Source organism: Phymastichus coffea, unplaced genomic scaffold (assembly GCF_024137745.1).
Source record: "Phymastichus coffea isolate CEN01 unplaced genomic scaffold, Cenicafe_Pcof_1.1 PCOF00098, whole genome shotgun sequence".
Classification (NCBI taxonomy): domain Eukaryota; kingdom Metazoa; phylum Arthropoda; class Insecta; order Hymenoptera; family Eulophidae; genus Phymastichus; species Phymastichus coffea.
In genome coordinates, this window is record NW_026706909.1 from 741,915 (window position 1) to 764,129 (window position 22,215).

General features: G+C 36.3%; 1 protein-coding gene across 1 annotated transcript; it reads left to right on the forward strand.

Moving 5' to 3' along the window:
* Window positions 1-1,625: 1,625 nt before the first annotated feature.
* LOC131669853 (dipeptidase 1-like) lies at window positions 1,626-22,079 on the forward strand. Its single transcript, XM_058945036.1, has 8 exons — window positions 1,626-1,762; window positions 5,812-6,123; window positions 7,774-7,908; window positions 8,940-9,126; window positions 11,863-12,065; window positions 14,108-14,268; window positions 16,938-17,067; window positions 18,226-22,079. Exons 1-8 carry the CDS (start codon window positions 1,757-1,759, stop codon window positions 18,355-18,357), a joined length of 1,266 nt encoding a protein of 421 aa, XP_058801019.1. The 5' UTR covers window positions 1,626-1,756; the 3' UTR covers window positions 18,358-22,079.
* The last annotated feature ends 136 nt before the right edge of the window (window positions 22,080-22,215 follow it).

Sequence of the window (22,215 nt, forward strand, 5' to 3'; positions counted from 1 at the left end):
CAATTGAATTATCTAAATTAATAATGTTAGTATAATTAACAGTTATTACTGTTTTTCTGTTATTAGGATTTTCATTGCTCAAACATTATTACAAAAGTATCTTACACATATAATTTCTTCAATTAAAGTGGATTCTTCGTACCAACCAAAATTCTTCGTGAGAACCCGTTGAATGTGTGAAAGATAAAAATAAAAAAAACGCATGTCGTACAATGAACGCGAATATATCGAAAGTACATTCAGTAGTAATCAACTTCAACATTTTGCGGAAACTGGTATGTCTGCAATTTTGTTGGGGTAATTCAAAGGGAGCGTGAGATATTTCTCACGTTTATTAGATTCGCTATCATTATAAGTACGACATATGTTGTGTGCGACAATATTTGCTCGAGAATTATAGCAATGACTAATAAGCTTTCATTGATACGTGCGATTTGAAAATAACGATATCTATGATTTGCCTGATTTGTATTTGACAAATAAACATTTCGCTGTATACAAGTACAATTTATATTTCAGATCTTCTGATGGAATCGTTAAATAGTTTGGTTAAATCAAATATTCGCCACGCAGATATGCAATGTCGTATTTGTCTTTCGCCACAGAGAGGAAAGAAATGTATTAGAAATGGACATTTATATGATTTTTCATCGTTATCGGGCAAAGCTTCAATTGTAACTTTTTTTTGGATCGGTTTGAATAAGTTAAAACATAAGGATATACTCGCATCAAATATTTTAGAAAAAAGAAAAGTTTTACAAGCCATTTCTGTCTGTGTACGTAGCATTCTTTTATAAATATTCAAAGTGATGCGTCACTAGTCTCGAATATGAAATGCCTCGCGCTCGGCCTCGATTTATCGTGGGTTGACAAATAGCCTCGCGACGACTTCTTAATAAAGACTAGCGCAGAATCTTTAGCAAACCCTCTTGTCATTGCTTTGATAAATCATTCTCGTTTCTGCGAAAATTTTTTCCTCAAATTCATAACGTTCAACGTATAATATAGCAGCGTGATACGGAAATCGATGGCTCTCGAAAATACCTCATATAATAGCGAATTGGCTGATCCCCGATCAATCATCGATCAACGTGCTACTTTATAGCTATCACGCTAATAAGGTAGGGAGCAGAGAGAGAGAGAACCGTTTCTTTTGCTTTGTGCTAACGAAACATATTTTTCATATCAATGGTTTTTATTTTGGTCGGTAAATTTCTCACGGTAAATCAGCCAGTAATGTACCGTAATTCGCCCGTCCACTCCCCCTAAAAAAACATTTCCATAAATACATGCCATTACCCGAAACGCATAAATCCATCTCACTCTGTATCTATCCTTCTCTCAGCCTCATTAGCGGTGTGGAAATTAATGAAGCGAAAACAAACCTCTTTCTCCCGACCGATCAATCAAAAAACGAAAAGAAAAGTCGTCAAGGCAAAAGCACCCTTGCCGCTGTATAACGTTGTGTGTGCGCGCGCGCGTTAAAAAAAAAGCGAAAAAACGAAAGAGAGAAGCTTTCTCCCCACCCTGCTCGTATATAGAGAATCCTGCGGAGCTTGCGCGAGCGAAGCACCTACCACCACCCGGCCAAGCGGCAAGCAGGCAGTCCGACGCTTCCGCTCGCAGGCAGCGCATCGACGTCGCTCTCGGCTCGCTCGCTGTAAACCACGCCAAGCTCGTGTGAGTGCGCCTGTGTGCTTACGTGTGTGCGTGAGCGAAACATGGCGGGTTACTGCTGCTCCCGGCATTCTGCAACATGATGGTATACGGCTCTTTTATTTACCTTTCGCGGGCGTGCGACAAGTACGCGCGGAAAGGGTGCGCTGGAATTGCAAAGAGGATGTGTTGTTTCGTAATAGGGAAGTGCGAGTTGTTAGCGAGCTGGATACGCGTTAAGACGCGAGGGTGGAGTGTTGCCGAAGGGTTTGTGTTTCTCTATGACGCTTAGGGGAGAATAGGCAGCTATTTTTTTAGATTTCCTTTCTTCTTCTTCCTTCATTCATTCATTTGGCGAGGGAGCTTGCGAAATATTTTTTAATGCCCGCGAGTTCACCGACGATGAGTAAGGATCTTCAAATATCCTCCCCCCACCCCCCCCCCCCTTTCCGCGAAAAAAGAAACAAAAAATAAAATACTAGATTATGCTACTTTCGATAAAATGTGCCATCAACTTTATCATAGCAAGAACACAACGACATACTCAGAGCAAAAAATAACACGACGCTGTGCCAAAGAGAGAAGGGTAATAACTCTTCGTTCACTGACAAAAGTCAAAGGGATCTTTTATATTCGAAGACGATCGCAACGTGATAAATTTTCGCGTGAAAGACTGCAACATCAGCTCAGCAGATTAGTATAGAAGTTATTTTCGTTCAACTTGTTGAATACCTAAGAAACCTTTCTTTCCCTTACGTCCTGTTCGCAAGAGCCAAGTGAAATTTTAAACAATCCGTCGCCTTTTTCTCTCTCTCTCTCTTTCACACACTTTCCCTACGGAGGTATATTTATTGCATTATTTACGATTGCTAGTGCACTATTATTACGAACGTTTAATTGTATTCCGATACATGAAAAGTTACATGGCTGTCGTGTACAATTCTGGGAAAGCTAGGAAACAAAATTAAATCTTTTATTGCTCGTCGCTTCTTGCGGGCTAGGCATCGATGTACTTTCCCCGTCCCCCGTCGTCGTAAAAAGGATGATCTCGTAATAAAAAGTGCCTTGGTAAACCTCGCGAGCGTCTACGGCGTGTCTGCAAACAGCTTTATTGCCGTATCAATTTTGTACCGGCGCGCGACGAAGGATAACAACGAAAAAATGTTTTCGAATAACACCTGGCACGAATGAAGCCCCTTCTTCGATAAAAGCGAGTCCTTTCGTGAAGGGAAAACGCTCGCGCTGGCTGTAACGAAGCCGAGAAAAAATGAAATAGTTCCGCACTGATGGAAATCGATATAGGAGTAGTGAGCGTGGGCAGAGAAAGAGAGTGGGAAAAAACGTAATCGAAGACAAACTGCAAATGCTGGAATGGATGAAATTGTTATCGGACGATAGAGTTACTTTGCTTCGCTTTCCGATAGTCATAGAGCCTCGTCCTTTATTTTTGATTAATGCGAGTTTGCATCCACCGTAGCTCGTTAATTCGAAACTGTTGGGTACATATTTTACGACCGACGACGTCGCATAGCTTAATAATAATTATCGATTGTTAAAAGCAGAGAAAAATTAATTATGTGCTAGACTTTGAATAATAATTTCAAAGGTGCGCGAGCGTGTAAAAGGCTTTGTATTTCAATTTTACACAAGACTGCGCGATGAACGTACACTCGGATACCTTCTCGGAAATGAAAAAATTCAAGTCTAATGAAAGCGTTAACTTATCAAAAAGCCGAGTTAGGATTCTGACGTAGCTCCTTTTGAGAAATTGGACGTGGTTTTTTCACTCGCCCATTGCCCTTTTTTATTTATTTTCATGAAGGTAACTTTGCGGCACGTTTGCCCGCTTGTGCGGCAGTTTGTCTTTGCCGCGTCGCGCGCGGCTTTTGTTTGGCTTGGCCAAAATGACGACCGCTTTTTTGCGCGGACATGTATTTTCCGTTTTCTAAGTCGAGTCGAATCCACGAAAAATATTCTCTCGGCAAATGAACGAAGCACAGACATGCTTATAGCGCGGTGGATTGAGATCAAGTTGCAAATCGATATCGTTCTCGGCTCGTAAAAACAAGAACGTTTTTCCCGCGTATTTTTGCGATACAGCAATTCAACTTCGCGGCAAACAACTTTCCTCGCCCAAGCATATTAATATACGAAATAGTACATTTTTTTTTTTCGTTCGCAAAGTGATATCTCGTTAACAAAGTACTTCGTTCGTGACAAACATTTTCGATTAATCTATGTCAAAACGGCACGAACGAGCCACCGAAGCTGAAAGAGGTCTTAATTGAATTTATGAGCTCGTATACTTCTAGAAATAGACAAACATTGTAAAAGAAAAATTGCTGTGAGTGGCGGTAGACTTTTACTGTTGCAAAAGCAATACCAGAAATTCAATTGACGTTTTTATGTTTCAAAATGGAAATAAAGGCGAATGATTGTGCAAAATTGCCTTCTTTTTTTATTTTATTTTTCATTCGCTTTCTCATACATCGTTAAGAAACATTTTAATACGTGGCGGCGCTTCGCGCCGTGTGACGGTAAAATGTCTTGGGAATTTTAAAAGTGTATCGCACACCGACACTTTTTCCTTTTTTTTTCGAGACATTTCAATTTTTTCTCTCTATACCGCGGAGAGTTTCAACAACTCTGTCAAGAAATTTGAAAAGTGTTAGCGCACTTTTTCTTTTTCATATTCTAAACTTGCCTTTGGTAGGGATAGACGACGAAAATTCGCAGAAAATTTATGTTTTAGAAATGTCACCAGAATCCACCTTTACGTTAGTTCTGTTGCAATCTAATATGACCAATTTGTTGACAAAAAGAAATTAAAATTGCAATCCGTTAGTAGCAGGGTATCCTAAAGAAAAATGTTTATTGCACGCTGTAAGCTCATCCATTGTCACAACAATCAATAGCGTGTAAAAGTTTGACGGCATCCGAATGAACATAACAAACTTCCAACGTCGGCATTTCATCAGGAAGTAGCGCCGTACAAGCCAAAGGAGGCAAGGGAGATTCGAAATAGGATCCGTAGATTAAATGCACCATAGTAAAGTTCTTATTCCAACTCTAAGGATATATTCTTGGCGTTAACAAAACTTTAAACGAAGCCAAACTTTCGTGTTTTCCTCTCCGTCTTGGAATTTGTTTCAAGAGAGCGAGCGCACGCTGGAATTTCAACGTATAATATATATAATGAGGAGCCTTCGTATTTCCCTCTGTATCTCGAGTGCCAAACGCGTTAATTTAATATTCAGTGCACGAATTATTTCTTCTTTTTCTTTTTTCTTTGCTTTCAATTGACGAGGCGGATATTAAATCGTTGTTTAATAAGTGCACGCGGATTGATTTGTAATGGGTGAGCGAAGCTCAATATTCTCATGATTCATCCTTTATATGGGAGAAGCAATCGATTACTGCCGAGAGATGGGAAAGGAAATTACTCGTTCAATACGATGCGTCGGGTGTCTTCTTACTTAGCGTGAGTAGGAAGACTATTGAAAATGTGCTTGGAATCTTCAATAGCTGTATGTTTCGATCGAACACTTCATATATTCATTTTAATATTGGAGTATTGATATTTTTTTAAAGGAGTTATCAATTCAGTTACATATATTATTAGGAATGAAAAATGAATTTTAGTATGTTAGAACTACACGATAAAATTATTTCTGAATTATTGGTACATTTTTGTTCTTGATGCAAAACGGAGACAATTATTTGTTAGCATATACTTTTAATCAAATTCGCTGCATGCTTTAATTAATTTTCCTGATCTTCGTATATTAAAAAGAAAATAATAAAAATAACTTTCTTCTTAAAATATGAAAAGAATATTATAATATTGAAAAAATACTTCTTGAAAACCTAGCAAATAAGAAAACCATTTTTTGTAGTGTAGCAATTTTATAGCTGTTCAGTAATTCATTTTCTACGATGGGCCAAGTTTCACAAAAATTGCGTTGATAACATAAAATTTTATGTCTAGAAAATTATTGAACAGAAAATTAAACATTTCCGTAAAATTTCAGCTCAATCCTTTCACCGTCACGATAAAATAAAACTTGTTTTGTATAATATATAAGTTTTGTGTAATAACAATTTCTATTTTAATAATCAACAATCGAATATATTTGGAATGTTGTTTTGCAAAAGGGGAATGGTATGCGGCTGGCATTGCTACTGCTGGTGTTACGTCTGAGCGCTCGTGCGGGCGCCGGCGAGATCATCGGCGTTGGCACCCTCGAGACAAATAGTCAACGCATGGAAATGGTCAGACGAGTGCTGAGTGAGGTACCGCTCATCGACGGTCACAATGATTTACCCTGGAACATACGTAATTTCGTGCACAATCAACTTGCCGAATTCGAGTTCGACACCGATCTACGACAGGTCTTACCGTGGAGCAAAAGTGCATGGAGTCAAACCGATTTGCCGAGATTGAAACAGGGAATGGTTGGCGGGCAGGTGAGTTAAAATTTTCGTTAGACTGTATCGCGTGATCCGATTGCAAATGTATATACGCCGTGTTTCAATCCCCGCGCAAAATATCCGGATAAATCTTCTATCGAAATACGCGCGCGCGGACCGACTATTTCATTTGGGATGAGCACAGCCAATCAAATAAATAGCATGACCATAATGGCATTACGAGGTATATATCCGAGGTAATCAACTAATCGAGTATCGTTTGCCAATAAAACAAGATAGAAAAAAAAGAGCCATTTTTAATGGTTTCCCTCTCCGCTCCAAAATCCGGGTCAGTCGGATTACACGCTCTGCCGAACTTTGGCCTTTTCCGTGAAAAATTCTTCGACCAATATGCCGTCGAAAAAGACAAAGGCAAGATATTTTAGAGGTTTAATTGATACAATAAACTCGGCAAGTAAGTTTCCCGCGGAAGTTCACTGCGCGAAGTGGTAATTCGTAGAGAACCACGCGAGTTTTCCGACCGAGAGACATCAGCGTCAGTTGCAAGAAAGCTCGCGAGCAAGCGCCCAAGAAAAGTAACCTTAATTATCGCGGCTCCTCAAGTACTGCTGCGCCCCACCAGCAGAAAGAAAAGCAAACAAACGAAATACACTTCAAAGGCGATTTAGCTCTCGTCACGCGATTTATATCTCAGCGCGGAGAAAGAGTTTATCGCTGTTTGAGTGCGCCGTCGCCGCTACGCTCTTCCTGCCCTGTCTTTGTGCCAAAAACTGTAAATCCCGTAAAAAATTTTGATAAATCTCTCTTCATACGCGCGCACGATGACTCCTACTTTAGATTAAATTTTTCTCTATGCCTATAATGCAGAAGTATATTTGAGTCGGCCAGTAGAGTTTACTTTTTCTTTCTGTGCGAACGACTGAATGTCGCAGATGTAGATAATATAATAAAGATTTTCTTCTCTGCTAAACGAAGCTTTTATAAAAACTTTTGCTTCGTACATTTGTCAAACTGCATTATTATTCTTTTTCACTCTTTCAACTTGTCAAAAATTATGAATGAAATGCGACGATCTGATGCGTGACTTTCAGTGGGGTGAAACAGTAATGTATTCACGAAACACTATCGGAAAGAAGAATTATGAATACAAGACGATTTTAAACCAAATTTGACGAATCTATCAACAACATAAAATACAACGATAGACTTTACAAAAACTTAAAAACTTTATAATCTTTCTCCGAGTGTAATATTCTTTTTAGTTCCATTCGAACTCAACAATGGATGCAGTCCGTTATTCAATAATCCAAAAACTTTTTCAGAAAGCAAACCGAAACCCACACGCGAAAAGCAACAAAAAAATGCAAACTGCGAAAACTTTTCCAGAAAAGGTCAATGTCCGAGATAATGAAATAATTTACGGAATAAAATAAAATACCCGTGCATACCCGCGCGCGTCGTGAAAATCGAGACAAGAGAAGGATAAACCAGTAGCTGAGCGCCCATGAAATAAATCACGGGCGGGCGAGGTTTTCGCAATTTTTATTGCGCTCTCACATACTTCCGAGCGCAAGATTTACAGGTATAAAGTCCCCTTGGAAGTTAAATCACTGCAGGGATGCATTAAAAGTTACGAGAGAGAAATGTCGATTAAGCAACAACTGAAAACTGTTCCTCTGTTTGCAGTTTTGGGCTGCGTACGTACCGTGCGAGTCGCAACACTTGAACGCCGTGCAGATGACCCTCGAGCAAGTCGATCTCATCAAGCGACTCATCGAAAAGTACTCGCAACACATGCAGTTCGCTACCTCGTCTCAAGGTGCGTATGCACGTGTCTATTTGCGCTCATCTTTTTGCCATTGTTGCGCGATATACCAGCATAACTTTTATTATTACAAAGCGAGAGTACGTGCGTTCGCATTTGAGTTTGCTTTCGTTTCGCCGCGAGAGAAGGAAAAACTGGCGAAACGCGCAATCTTATCTGATATTGTTATTCCGCGCAGGGAATGTTGTTTCTTTTGTTTCGCAGTCTCGGGAGCCTCGAGGAAAGTGCAGCGGTATTCGTTTGATGCACGGTTAAGACAACTTTTAACGCTCGTAAAAATTACCGTTTGTGTTTTAATTCGCTCGTTCGTCATACGGACTTCCGTCACTAATACTCCACGATACAATAAACTTTACCCCGCGTGCTCTGGATTCTTGATGGCCGTGTTTTTCAGTGGGTGCGAACTTGCATTAGAAATATAAACGAGGGTGACGGCGTCCTCCCGAACTTAAGACAAAGTTCAAAATGCTCCCCTCTCGTATATTTGCCGATCATCATAAACGACCGTCGTAAAACTGCGCTTAATGGATTGCCTTTCAAATGTATTTCTCTGCTCAAATAAGCCGCTTCGCGAGAGTTGGAGATTAAAATCTTCCGACGGCGATAAAGATCCAAGAGTTTCCGTTTGGTAGTTATAGCAATCATAAATGCTCCACTTTCATCGCGCTTTACACTCGGATTACGCATAGTAATCGTGACGATCCTTATCTCCTCTGGAATGGCGTGTGCATGCTTTTTTTTCTTGCTTTTATTGAAACGTTTATATCCATGCGCTATGAATACATTTTGCGGCAGCATAACGCCGGATAATTTAATGACTTAAAGTGCATTGTCAAGCAATTTTCATAATATTTGCGCGGAAATGATGTGCTATAATGTATCCGTCATGAAAAATTTCCGACTTTTCATTTCCAAACAAGAGAGCGCCGAATAATACTGCCTCTGACAAAACGTCAATCCGAACGAGAGCGTTTTGGCAAGTAATATTCGTTTCTTTTTTTTTTTATCATTTCGTCTGTTCGCAGAGATACTCGAGGCACATAAGAAGGGCAGGATAGCTTCGTTGATTGGAGTGGAAGGTGGCCACAGCCTCGGCAGTAGTTTGGCTGTATTGCGCACCCTCTATCAGCTTGGTGTACGGTATCTAACCCTCACTCATACCTGCAACACACCCTGGGCAAAGAGCTCTAATGTCGAGCAGGGTGACGAGCAAGGTAATAATTAGCTTGTTTTTTTCCTTTGTTTTCTCGTTAATTTCAAAAAATAATCAATATTACAAAACGAAAACACGTTTTTTAAATCTATATTCTCGGATCGCTTAATAAACTAATTAAATAAATGTTCTTAGTCAAATAAATTACTTTGACAACAACATTTTTTATTTTAAGAAAAATTATTCATCAATGCAGTTCTTCAATCAGGAACATTTTTCATTTTTCAATCTATGAAGAATGTTAAACTTTTTAAAACTACAGAAAATCTGACCAAACATTTTTACTGACAAATTTAAGAAAATGGTTGTTTCAGAGCAATTTTTTATATCAACAAATTATTTGTTGACCTGAGTAGAAAAGGCTCCTGATGAAGATACGGGATAAAAATTTTTGTCTGAATTTTGAAAACATTTTTTTAATTTACGCTACTTATCAGGATAAATGTATGTATGCTGCTTTATTGACATATATACATGTACTATAATAAATTCTGTTTGTTAATCAAGATTATAATTTCTCACTTTTCTTTTCTTTGTAAAGTGAACGTTATGTTATCGAGAATACAGAAAAACCACGCGAATAACGTGAAAACAGAATTATTTCATCTCATTAAAACTCGTTTGTACTAGATAACTATATGAAAAAAATACGATTTTTCAAACGATATACGCGTGCGAATCTTTATTAATTGCAAAAAGGTAAATAAGCGAGAGATAAAAAAAAAAGAGAAAAAAAAATCGTACGCACGTGGAAAAAAGAACGAGCAAGCGAGGAAGAATTTGTTTACGAGGCGTATAATATTTTATAAGGGATGAATGTCCTGTAGCTGCTCTTTCTCTTTTTTGTGGAAAAAGTGTATTTACGTATTTCGCTGCCGATGAAAAATAGACATTATAGAAATTCTGTATCTGGAATTTGTAAATAAGCATTTGTAGTTTACTACTATTTTTATTTTTATTGTCGTTCGAATAATACTTGAGATTTTGACCTTTTTTCATCCTTCTCAAGAGAACTTCTTTGTAAACATCTTCAAATCTCCTTCTCGAAATATAAAACCCATCGAATCTTTCGATTTACAAAAGAACTTTTGGATCAATACAACAAGTAACCTTTCAATTTCTTAACGAAGGGGGTTGGAAAACATTCTCCGCTTCAAAACTAACTTCTCCCTTACAACATGATCGCACAGAGAAAAACGAGGTTGCTCTGTAAATGTTTTATTCTTGTTTTGATTTCCCTTTTTCCCCGATGCTTTCCCGCATTTGGCATAATATTTTATTGAACTCGACACACGTCTGCGGCCAATTTTGCGTGAGAGAGGAGCTGCAAAGGTGGTAATTGCTTCGCTGGTTAACTATAACTTTTTCACGTACGTGGCTATCACGTCGTGTAAATATGAATATAATTTGCTTTTCCTGTTCACGAAAAATACGAAAATTTATTAATATGTTAGTTCGCGACTGCTACCGATCTTTTCATCTTTTCGATCCAGCGTAAAAAGAGCATTCACAATACAAAACTCGCTAGTGTGTATTTTCGATCAATTGAATAAACAACAAAGAGAGCAAATTGAACACGGCAATCAAATCCAAACACACCGCGCACATCTGCAGTTTGTTCGCTCAAAAGGCGTTGGTACACGGAAAATTTTTTTTGAAAATGACGCCCTCGGCGAGTTTATATTATGCACAATAAGACGAGGAAAAAAGAGACAACAACACACGGTACAATCAACACTGACCTCGTTTTAAATCTAGCGCGAATTCTTGCATCCTCTCCTTCTATCTTTTGTTTGCGAATCTTTTCCATGTCAGTTATACATTTTTATGCATTTTTATGCCTTCCAGAGTGAAAAAAGAATACTCGAAAAAGTCAGAATTTCGACGAAGTTTTTCATCGATTGCGGAAATAAACAAATGATTTTCATTTACATTCGATCAGTGAATTTTATATGAAATGTTTCTTTCACACTTTGTTTTACATTCGTAAAAGAGTATTGAGGTTGCGGGATGTGAATTCTATCGAAAATGTTATTTATTGAAAAATAAAAATGCTGTATTTAGGATTTTATTGAGTGGACTTTTGGTCCCAACACGATGAATCTTATAAAATTAATATAACATATCAAAATTCGGTTTTCCATGAAATAAGTATTACCAATAAAAAGTTAGATCAAATCCATCTGTTAGGAAAACAATATTTTGCAAGCAATTTCAATTTGTTTCAAAGTTTTAATTATTATATTGATTAACTAAGTAGCCTATAGAATGTTTATTAACTAAATATATCTCTTCAATCCTTATATATTAGTTAACAATCCGCCGACATTCATGTTTTTCTTTAATTCTTCAATATTTCTTTTTAATAACATATTTTAGTGATTATTATACAAAGGAAATTTGAGAATCGGCAGAATTTGTAACGAATTGGATTTTTCAGACAAACGAAAGATTTGAAGCTTTCTATTTACGTTATGCAAATGACGATAGAGTTTGTTCTTTCCAAAGAATGTTTTTTGACGATTTCTATAATTACGAGTATTCACAATAATATCGAGGCACGGATTTCTTATATTTTTATAGAAACAATTTCCTTTAAAAATCGACTACAAGGTTAACTCGTCAGATTGCGAATTAAAAATTGCATTATTTAAAGATTTTTATCATTTAAAAAAATTTTACTAATGAAAACCAAATATCTTCTATTTTTTTTATATATATAAAATCAAATCAACAGGCGGCGGTCTAACGACATTTGGCAAAGCAGTGATTCGTGAGATGAATCGTCTTGGTATGCTGGTCGATTTGAGCCATACGGCGCGCAAAACAATGAGGGACGCGTTGAGAACCAGCAAGGCGCCGTTAATTTTCTCTCATTCGTCGGCCTTCGCCATCTGCAACTCGTCCAGGAATGTGCCTGACGATATACTCAGACAGCTGGTGAGTACGACGATACGAAGTTTCAACGTAATGCCTGCAACTATTTTCATTCTGCTTCTGCGTGCAGTTGTACAGCTACAATATAGAATTTTTTTCCTTCCTGGCTTGGCTTTCAGCTAATTATATCTGCATTACAAGAACACCTTGTGCGAATGTTTCGCTCATAACAAGGAAGACAAGTTAAAGCTGGTGAAAGAGCGAAAAATTACGAGAAAACTTTCAGAGTAACCATATTTTTCTTGCGTATAACCATGGAATGGCCGTATTACTCGGTTCATTTTTTTAAATATGCTTTTTTCCCTTCGTTGAGGCTAGCGGTTGAGCCGCAAAACCATCCGGAAGAAAAGAAGCTTTGAAAAAAAACTCGTTTGTTATCTCTTACGGCTCATCATAAACTAGATGCACTTTGGATCATACCCTTTCTCTCTGGCGAAAAATAAAAAAAATTATTTTCAATTTATCACTTCGAAATTTCAATTAGTTGTCGTGAATGCAACATAATGTATTGCGATCAGCCATTAAATCTCCCAGAGGAGTTGGAAAACTCATTAAGAGCCGTGTTAACAAATTGGACCGTATACGCGTCAGCGTTTATTTGAACAAAGAGAGAAGAAGGATACTAGAAGCGTCTCGATTTAAATGCAAATAACATGGTCGACGTTATTCATTTCTTCGGTATTGGATCTGCGAATAATTACGACAATTACATCGGATATATATAATTTATGCGGCTCATATTGAAATCGATAATATGAATATCAAATGTGTCATTTCAGTCGCCGGATTCACATCCGCACTCGGTTATCGTAACACATGCGTAATCCGAGATATAAGCTATGAAATATTAAAGGAATCAAAAATGCGAAGAATGAACGAGTACAAACTATCTAACAGCTATGAAAAATTTTACTGTTTGTCTTATTGAATAAAAACGCTTGAACTTAAGCATTTAGCAATTTCGTCGGAGCGAATCGACAATTGTTCGAAATCCTCTGACAAGCCATGCTAAAACGTCCTAGCCCCTGCGCGTACGGATGCACAACTCGTGTTTGCTCGTAATACAACGTTATTTGCCTTATGAACGTATGTATGCGGGCATTGATTATCTCTTTGCGAACGCGTCCACGCGCATCGACTGATGTCGATTGACTTATGTGCAATGCCGATTCTTTATTTCTCATTCGCAATCCTTTGTTGAAAGCGGCTTTGCGCAAAACGAAAATTGAACTGAGACGTATCAAGATTACGAATAAAAAGTGATCGTTTACTCGCATCACTGCGTAATGTTGTTCTACTTTCATCTTCTTCTAACTGCATCGTATTCAATTAAGGCGAATTATCTCGGAAAATTAGATACGTGGATAATCGTATCGCTTTCTAGATACTCGGCTTGAATCTTTTCAATGTGTTTTAATGCTGAGTTCATACACTTTCGCGAATTCACCGAGAGATCTTTTTAGTATTGTAAATATGCCTTTCTAACGAATCGATTATTTCGCTACAAGTGAGTTTTAAGTTTCGCTCGATTTATTCTTCATCTAAGATTGTGTTAGGAATAATTGACATGACACACCTTAATATAATTTCATCGCCCGTCAGTCAAATTCCGATTACGTTGAATACCATCAACTTTTTTTAAGGCAAAAGTAGAATCTATATGACAAAATGCAACCTATTGAAATATTAGAAGCTCTCTACTACATATAAAAAGGGTTATGAATTTCCAATACTCTTAAGAAAAATTTCTTAAACCGAGAACGTTATTCCTTTTATTAAAAAAGGAAAAATTTTGATTCACACTTACGCAAAATGCTTTTGATTCTTTGAAAATCAATTTAACGGTGTAGCAAAATAAAAATTTTTTTTAATGTGGTGTATACACTCTAAGGTTACTTTACAGTTTTCCAACGGAAAGGAAAAGAAAATCGAACACAGACATAAACGTCAAAACCACAATCTACCTCCCGGACGAGAAAAAAGAAGTCAAAATAGGAGAGAATGGTATAAACTGACTGTAGGAGATGCAATTGTGTGTGTTGCAGGCGGCGAACGGTGGCCTGGTAATGATCACGTTCTACAACTACTTCGTCAAGTGCGGCGAGCAGGCGACCGTGGCCGACGTGGCCGAGCACATTTATCACATTAAGAATTTAATTGGAGTGGACCATGTCGGCGTCGGCGGCGACTTCGATGGTATTAACAAGTACGTGTATTTTATTTAGATCTTTAGTTTTCCGACGACGAGTATAGCCACTTCGAGTCATCGAAATTTACATCTAGACAACGAATTATTGCTACGAGATTTCCTTCCACCAAAGCTGCTAAAATTTCTTAATTCAATTGATATTATTTTCAAATCAAATTACTTAAATTGTTATTAAGTTAATCCATTAAGTCGTGAATGGAGAAACTTTCAAAACAGTTTTCAACGTCTATATTTTTTGTGAAAATCGATTGTGAAAAATATGTCACTAAACGTATTCGACGTAGAATTCAACCAGCTTTCTGAATCTTTTATTAGATTTTCGAAAAACTCTTCCTTTCAAATTCTATATGACATGTTTTATTAAAAAACTGGGTTAAAAAAATTTTTGTTTATCTTAATTTTTCACATTGAAATCATTTAAACTTTCATGTTTGGAGTAAAAATATCGTGTCCTTGAGTCCTGAGCTTCAAAATATTCTGGAGGTTTTTGACGATTTCTTTGCGTTTCAGTCGACATTTTTGCGCTTAAACTTTTTTTTCAACATTTGAACCGGTACAGTTTGAAGCTCAGGACTCGAGGACACGATATTTTTACTCCAAACATGAAAATTTATATAACTTCAATATGAAAAATTGATATCAATAACAATTTTTTTAACCCTGTTCTTTAATAAAAAATCGTATATAGAATTTGACAGCTCGAGTTTTCGAAAAATCTAATGGTAAATTTTGAAAGTTTATTAAATTCTACGTCGAATACGTTTAGTGACATATTTTTCACAATCTATTTTCACAAAAAATATAGACATTGAAAACTGTTTTGAAAATTTTTCCATCGAGGACTGAATAGGTGAAAGCGTTCAAGTACAACCAATTTTCATTGTGTCTATGCTTTTTTGGAAGAGGAAGGATAAATTGTATGAGAAGTACACCGACATACTTTAGGATGTTACACATGACAATTTTGATTCATGTAAAAATAAAATACATAACTAATTTTTTAAAATTCGTACTAGACTATATTTTTTACAAGATTATTGAACGACCAATAAATTTTCAGAAAGAAATGGTTTTTTACCCAAAAAGATTTTTCATTTCTAAAATATCCGTATAATTAGGACCCAAACCTTTTAAATCTTAATATTCGATCCATATAGATTAAATATTTTTTCAAAATTCCTTCTAAACTAGTGAAAACAAAGAAATCTACATAATTATGACTCGATAGTTCTAAATGATTTTCAAATGCTACCAAAGACCATACATAAAAAATATTTTCTATCTTTAATAATCAAATTAATTTGAAAATCGTGATTAACCCAGAACTGATAACGATAAAATACCCCAAGTCTTCATTCCTATTCCCAGGCCGCAATGTAATTACGAAACAACGCGTCGCTCGCCTAAAAAGTTTACGCTTCCAATTACTGACCAACGACGAATGCACAATCGAAGCGGTAATTTTAATTGCGGCGCACAAGAAAAATAAAAGTTCCTCTAACGAGCGACGCGTTGCTTGATTCGCACGATTGTTTGGTACACAAGGAATAATTGATTTTCAATTATGTTGTGAAAAAAAATTTTTTGTTACTTCCGGGCGAAGTATGCTAGTAGTGAAAATCGGTCGATAAACTTTCTATAAAATATATCGGCAGTGTAGTGTTGCGTAATTCGCTTTTGCATGGCTAAAATCGTTATCGTAATCTTATCGTGTCGTAGCAGAGGCTTTTATGGCTTTGATTTGAACTGCGTAAGGCAATTTCTGCAGCTTTTACGACCTTTGCGTATCTCTCTCTCTCTCTCTCTCTCTCTCTCTCTCTCTCTCTCTCTCTCTCTCTCTCTTTCTGTCGTATAACTGGAAGTGCATTTTAATTTTATTACTTATGCGATGGTTATCAGATTTGTTTACTTACATCTGTAACTTATGTTCTGGATAAACTGTTGAAATAATGCTGTTTCTGTATAATACTTATGAAAATGAATGCATTTGTGGATTTCTCTTGTAAATAAATTATCCTATGAGCAACTGTAGCATTTTTAACGATTGACAAGTGTGCTTAAAACGATAAATGGAGACTTTATTAACCACTTACGCAGCGCGTCGCTTTTTCTTCTATGGAGACTATACTCGCGCATTTTCACTCATAGCGCACATACACACTTGAAGGGCTTACTCTCAACATAGCATCCCTTTAGTCTTGTGAAATTTCACATCAATCGTGTGTGTGTGTGTGTGTGTGTGTGTGTGTGTGTGTGTGTGTGTGTGTGTGTGTGTGTGTGTGTGTGTGTAATTCAACATTCAATTCAACGTCAATTATTGTCGATTATTGAATAACAGGTGACAGCCATCAATTTATTCGTCACTCAATAATGCAAATATAACCATTTTGTCGCGATTAACGGTCAATTATCTCCGCACTTTATTCCGATCCCATCAGCCACGGTAAAAGAAAGAACAGGAAAAAAAGGACGAAAATAACTCAGTTCCATCCCGCGAAAACTTGGCTGCACGAACTGTACTCTCGAGCGCCCTTTTCCTCTAATGAAATGGGTTGCATTATTAAAAAAAAAAAAAAGGAGTATAAGGTCTTGGCTCTTTTTTATTTCTTAAAGTTCTCTTCGCTCGTTCTCAAACTTACTTTCTTTTTTTAACTGTCTGTTCGAAGAACGCCGCGAGGTCTCGAGGATGTCTCCAAATACCCAGAGCTGTTCGCCGAGTTACTGCGTACTGGCGACTGGGATGTCCAGGATCTCAAGAAGGTTGCTGGCCTCAATCTACTCAGAGTTTTACGTAAGGTAATGACTGACATTTCTTTTGTTGAATTCTTTCGATTAGCTAATTTCGTTTCTTTTTCATAATGTACAATTCTGTTATATATTTTAGTTGTTATTATTTAGTAATTTCTTGGTTGATATTTTTGTAGCTTCCTGGCAGAACCAATATTTGGTAGATTACGGGCTGTCTTTTTTAATTTAAATAAAACATGTAAGATTAGTAAGTTAATTTCAAAGAATCAATTAAAAGCGTTTCAATTATTGCAATTTAGTTAAATATCAAGTTCCAAAAGTATTTAATTAATCCTAAATATTTTTTGTGAATTTTAAATAAAACTGAAAATTATTTTGATTTTGTCCGAAAGTAAATTTTTGACGTATGCAAATTAAAGATTTTACATTTCTATACTGGCTACAAATATCAGATTTTATCATTAACACTGGCTAAAATGAAATAAAAAAAGGCATTTTTTTATATCAGACTTCCATCGGTTATTTCAAAAGATCAAAATTTATATTTTAAAATATTGAAACCCATCTCATTATATAGAAGCATATTTCAAATTTTCCGATAGTATGTGCTGTCACAAAAAGTATACTTTGCATTTCATAATAACTCTTCCTCGTTCCGAAACCCAAGTAGATTAAAAAAACGTCAGAATGATAACAGTCCAAAAAAAAGATAAAAACTCGCGAACTTTTTCACAAAAGATCCAAAGTACAAACGGAAATTGAACCATTTTAGAATTACTCTGCAACATATTAACAAATTACCACGACTTTTCGAACTATCCGACGGTAGTAGACAGACGCATTATGTAATCTCATTGGCCGCGCGAGTTAATCAGGAACTACAACATTGACTTGTTTGTTTAGTCGCCTACCAGTTGTTAGTACTTGTACTATTAAATACCTCGCATACCAGCTACTATTTTCAATATACCTTGTGCTTTTTCCATCTCCGCGTTTATTAATCGAAACTATTTTTTCAACCAATAGTAATCAATGGAAAAATGTTATTTCTTGCAACGGAAAAAACTTATATTTGTTATGTAGTCATCTACAGAACGCAAAACATATCGATAAGTGGTATCAGTCAATTATATGGTCAGACGCAAGCATCACTGAAATCTAATATAAAAAAAAAAGAAAATGCATTTTTCTTGTTTTACCGCACAGGTGGAGCAGGTAAGGGACGACATGAGAAACGCAGGTGTGATGCCATCGGAGGAAGTTCTAGAATCGCAAGACACCACTGGCAGATGTTCCCTCGACATCAATTCAGTGCACCGCGGAGCCATGGAAGTTTAAATTTCTCACTCCCCCTGTGTCTGTGTATGTCTGAAAAAAAAGAAGAAAAGCACTGCCGCTGCGTCTCTTTTCGACATTTTTTTCTTAACTATCTCTTCTTCGTTCCGTTCGCGAAAGACTTGGTGTTGAAGCGGATGTGCATATTTTTTCAGTGTGATTGCGTCTTTCTTAGTTCGAAAATTTCGTTTCTGTATAGTTTCCCAACATCCGAAGTTACAAAAAGTTGTTCCGAAAGTTTTTTGTTTTTAAAGTTAGACGATACTCAAAGGATGCGAGCCCTTTTAAAATGAGAATTTACATTAAAGTTTTAACTTTCGAATAATGGTGGTTACTGCACTTTTTCGAATTCCAAGAAAAAATTTCAATAGCAGAAACACGGTCGTCGTAGTCGATATATGTATTATATAGTCGCGCGCTCCAGCCTGAATAATCCCCAAAAGGAGGCAAACTAATTACAACGTTTGCATTCCAGTGCGGACTATAGGTCGATCGATGAAGAGAACACCGTATATACGACGAAATATCTCTGTTTCTATGTATATCAAGCTGCAGCAGCAAGCACCTACCCCTAGAATTCATGGACCAAGCATGAATAACCGAACAACTCGACTTGCGCTAACTATTAGCCTACGAGGAAGTTGTGTACACCGATGTTTCGATCCTTCGAACCGCGGTAAGACGATTCTATAAGTTATGCGGTATTGGGTGAGGTCGTTTGTTGTTTACGAGACATTTTACAAATTACTATATTTTCGAATATTACGCAGTGAAAAAATTTTCTTGTTTTTTAATTGACACGATAACGAAAAAGATATTAGGGTATAAAATTTTTATTCGTAAAATACGATGTAATACGTTCTTAAAAAATTTTGTACGTATCAATATAATTTTTCTCAAAATATAAAATTTGCGTCTTCTATCGCGTGAATTAATTAATCACGTTTTCTTTAATTAAGAATTTTTTCACAATGTCAAATGAGTACTGTTTTGTAGAAAGTTTTTCGAATAGCTTTTACCACTTAATCAAATATTGTAATTGTATACAGTTTAAAAATATACCTCGTCCCCTGCATGCTGATTTCATGCTCGTATCACACATATTTTCACGGGATGAACATTACATTTTTTCTAGAACTATTGACTATAACAAAGGGTTGTGAATTTCATTTAAAACTGTGTGCCAAAGTCTCTCGCGTTTTTTTATGAATTTTTTTGTATACTCTGTGCCATTGTTATTAGTTTTTTCCATTGTTGGAAAAAACAATAAAAAAAGTTTGATTCTATATTGATAATCGACTTATCAATTTCTGTATATAAAATGTACATACGAACTTTTTAAAAACTTTAGATGTAACGAAAAAAATATTGAAATTTCATGTGAAATAATATATAGTTATTTATAAAATTAATGTATATATATCATAATTATGATATTACGTTATAAGCGATATCCGTACGAGTTGGACTTCACGTAATGGAATTTCACTTGGGGAGTGATGAGGGTCTAATTGTGTAAATTATGAAAAGGAAGACATTTATTGTGATGCGGTTTTCTCGGAAGCAGGTTTCTCATGCAATAAAGCTAGTTCTTTTTAAGTAATTTTTTTGTATTTCAAAACGAAAGGAAATGTTTTTGAGCAGGGCCCCTTTTCGTGTTATATCTTAACAAATACTCATTCATAATTTTTAAACATATCTGCCTTTTGAAAAAAAAACTGAAGATTCGAAATACAAAGTCGGATAAAATTCACAGGCGAGTACTCGATGTATGAATTTACGGCTAACGAAGACACGAGAGGGGTCTTAACGCTTGTGGCGCGAGCGCGAAAATCGATAAGCTCACTCTCCTGTAGTATACACGCGAAGGACGCTCGAGCAGTTGGGAGGGATAAAATTCCACGAAAAAATGCTGAGATTTTCGACTATGGGAAGATGTTGTGCAAAGCCAACAACGAGATCTTAGAAATGTCGACATTTTGCTGTCTTTCTTTCTCTTTTTGCTGTGCCAAAAACGGTCAGCAATGCAAAAATCAAGCTTAGGAATTCTGGAGTTGTGTAAAGCTCCAGCTTTTTCATGATTATAAAGTGAAAATAAATTTTTTTTAAATAGACTCGAATAATTAATCAAAACAATAAATATTAAGTTCACTTTTCGTGTGATAATGCTTTTTTTCATATAAAATAGCTGCTAATAAACTGAGTCTCACGCCAAAGTAAAATACCAGCTACATCTAATTGCTCAATGAATTAGCACTTTCCGAGTAAGTCGGCAGACTAGATGCGCTTTGAGCAATCAGCGACTCTTTTTTCATGTTCGCATTCATTAGTGCACGATCGATTGATTTGTATAATTCTTGAAAACTTGTTGTCGTATCTCCATTCTTCATCTCCTTGTAATGGATTCCGTCTTTCGTCGTTATGTGTCTGTGAACGGTCACATTTAATTTTGTTTTTCTTGTATATTTGTTGTTCATACAATGAATTTACTGTAATACTTTCTTAATACACTTTTTCTCTTTGGGTGTAAGAAGTGATGAATTTCACAGGCCAAAATATATTACTATAATTGTAAAACGGGTTAAACAAACTGCCAAATTATATAAGTATTCTTTTTTTTTAGTTGACTGTATAATTCATATGTACTTGAATATAAATATGTATGTATGTGTGTATATGTGTGTGCGTATGTCTGAACGAAATAATACATTACCTAAATAGTGTGGGAAAATAAATTCTTATCTCGGAGGGTTACGCCCGAGCGAAATGAGTATCTGTTTCCCGTACATGTTAGCTACGGTATTTTTCAAAATAACTCGTGGAAAGCGCTAATTTGAGCGTACGTTTTTCGACGAGCTTGCGGCAAAGTCGTACTTTCTGCACGGCGTGTTCAAACAAACCTTTACCACTCACTAAAGAATGTAAGCACAATTGAAAGTATTGTGAACGCGATTTACATAGCATGTATGTCATTTATATTATAAACAAAACGCAAAAAAAAAAGAAAAAGAAAAATTTAGCATGTATTCAAGTATCAATACGATTAAAATATCCTGCTGTTCTATAAGTGTATGATAAAAAGAAAATAATAATAATACGTATTATGACGAGAAGTATACTATACACGATATGTCTTCCTTCCGCAATTTCGAGAAACCAAAATAAAACGCGACCGTGTGTACTCTGTGATTTTCTCATTAAAAACCTGTGTATAAAAAAGCAGCGGTAGTCGATCATCGTCACGTAAATCTCTTCTGAGAATTCTGTGTGTCGAATTTTACACAGCATTTTCCGCGGACAGTGAATATATTTGTGTGTTCCTATCGTTCACTTCGATCACTTTATGTAATCTTTTGCAAATTTCAGCCTTGAGGATCAACAAAATTAGGAAACGAGATTTTCGTTGAATCGAACGCAAGTCGAAAAGTTTTCAAGATTGAAATTTGTACTGCATAAAAAATATCCAACGCCTCTAATTTCTACAAGCACCGCAACCACCTGTTTGTGTCTTGTGTGCACTTTGAACGTAAAAAAAAGAAGTTAATCAGTCAAGCCACAACTTGAACGCGAATTGAATAAGGGAGAACTTCACCCCTCAACGAAAAAAAGTAGCGTTTAGCGCACGAATTGCATTATCGAAAGACTTCGTTCGCGAACAATATAATGCTTTGTAATACCGAAGTTCTACTGTATCTTCGATATGGACTCACCAAATAAATGTTTCTATTGCAATTATTGTCTTTTTTTTCACTTAATCATGTAGTTTGAATGTTAACCGACTAAGATGAACTGTAATTTTAACCTCCGTCTCCTTCGCTCTCCCCCCCCCTCCCAAAAAAAAACAAGAATGTATTACTCGCT

Excerpts from the sequence above, each read along its gene's own strand:
- LOC131669853 (XM_058945036.1), top strand. Across the intron at positions 7,909-8,939 it reads TCGCTACCTCGTCTCAAGGT|ATACTCGAGGCACATAAGAA; the intron begins GCGTATGCACGT and ends CTGTTCGCAGAG. Across the intron at positions 12,066-14,107 it reads ACGATATACTCAGACAGCTG|GCGGCGAACGGTGGCCTGGT; the intron begins GTGAGTACGACG and ends TGTGTGTTGCAG.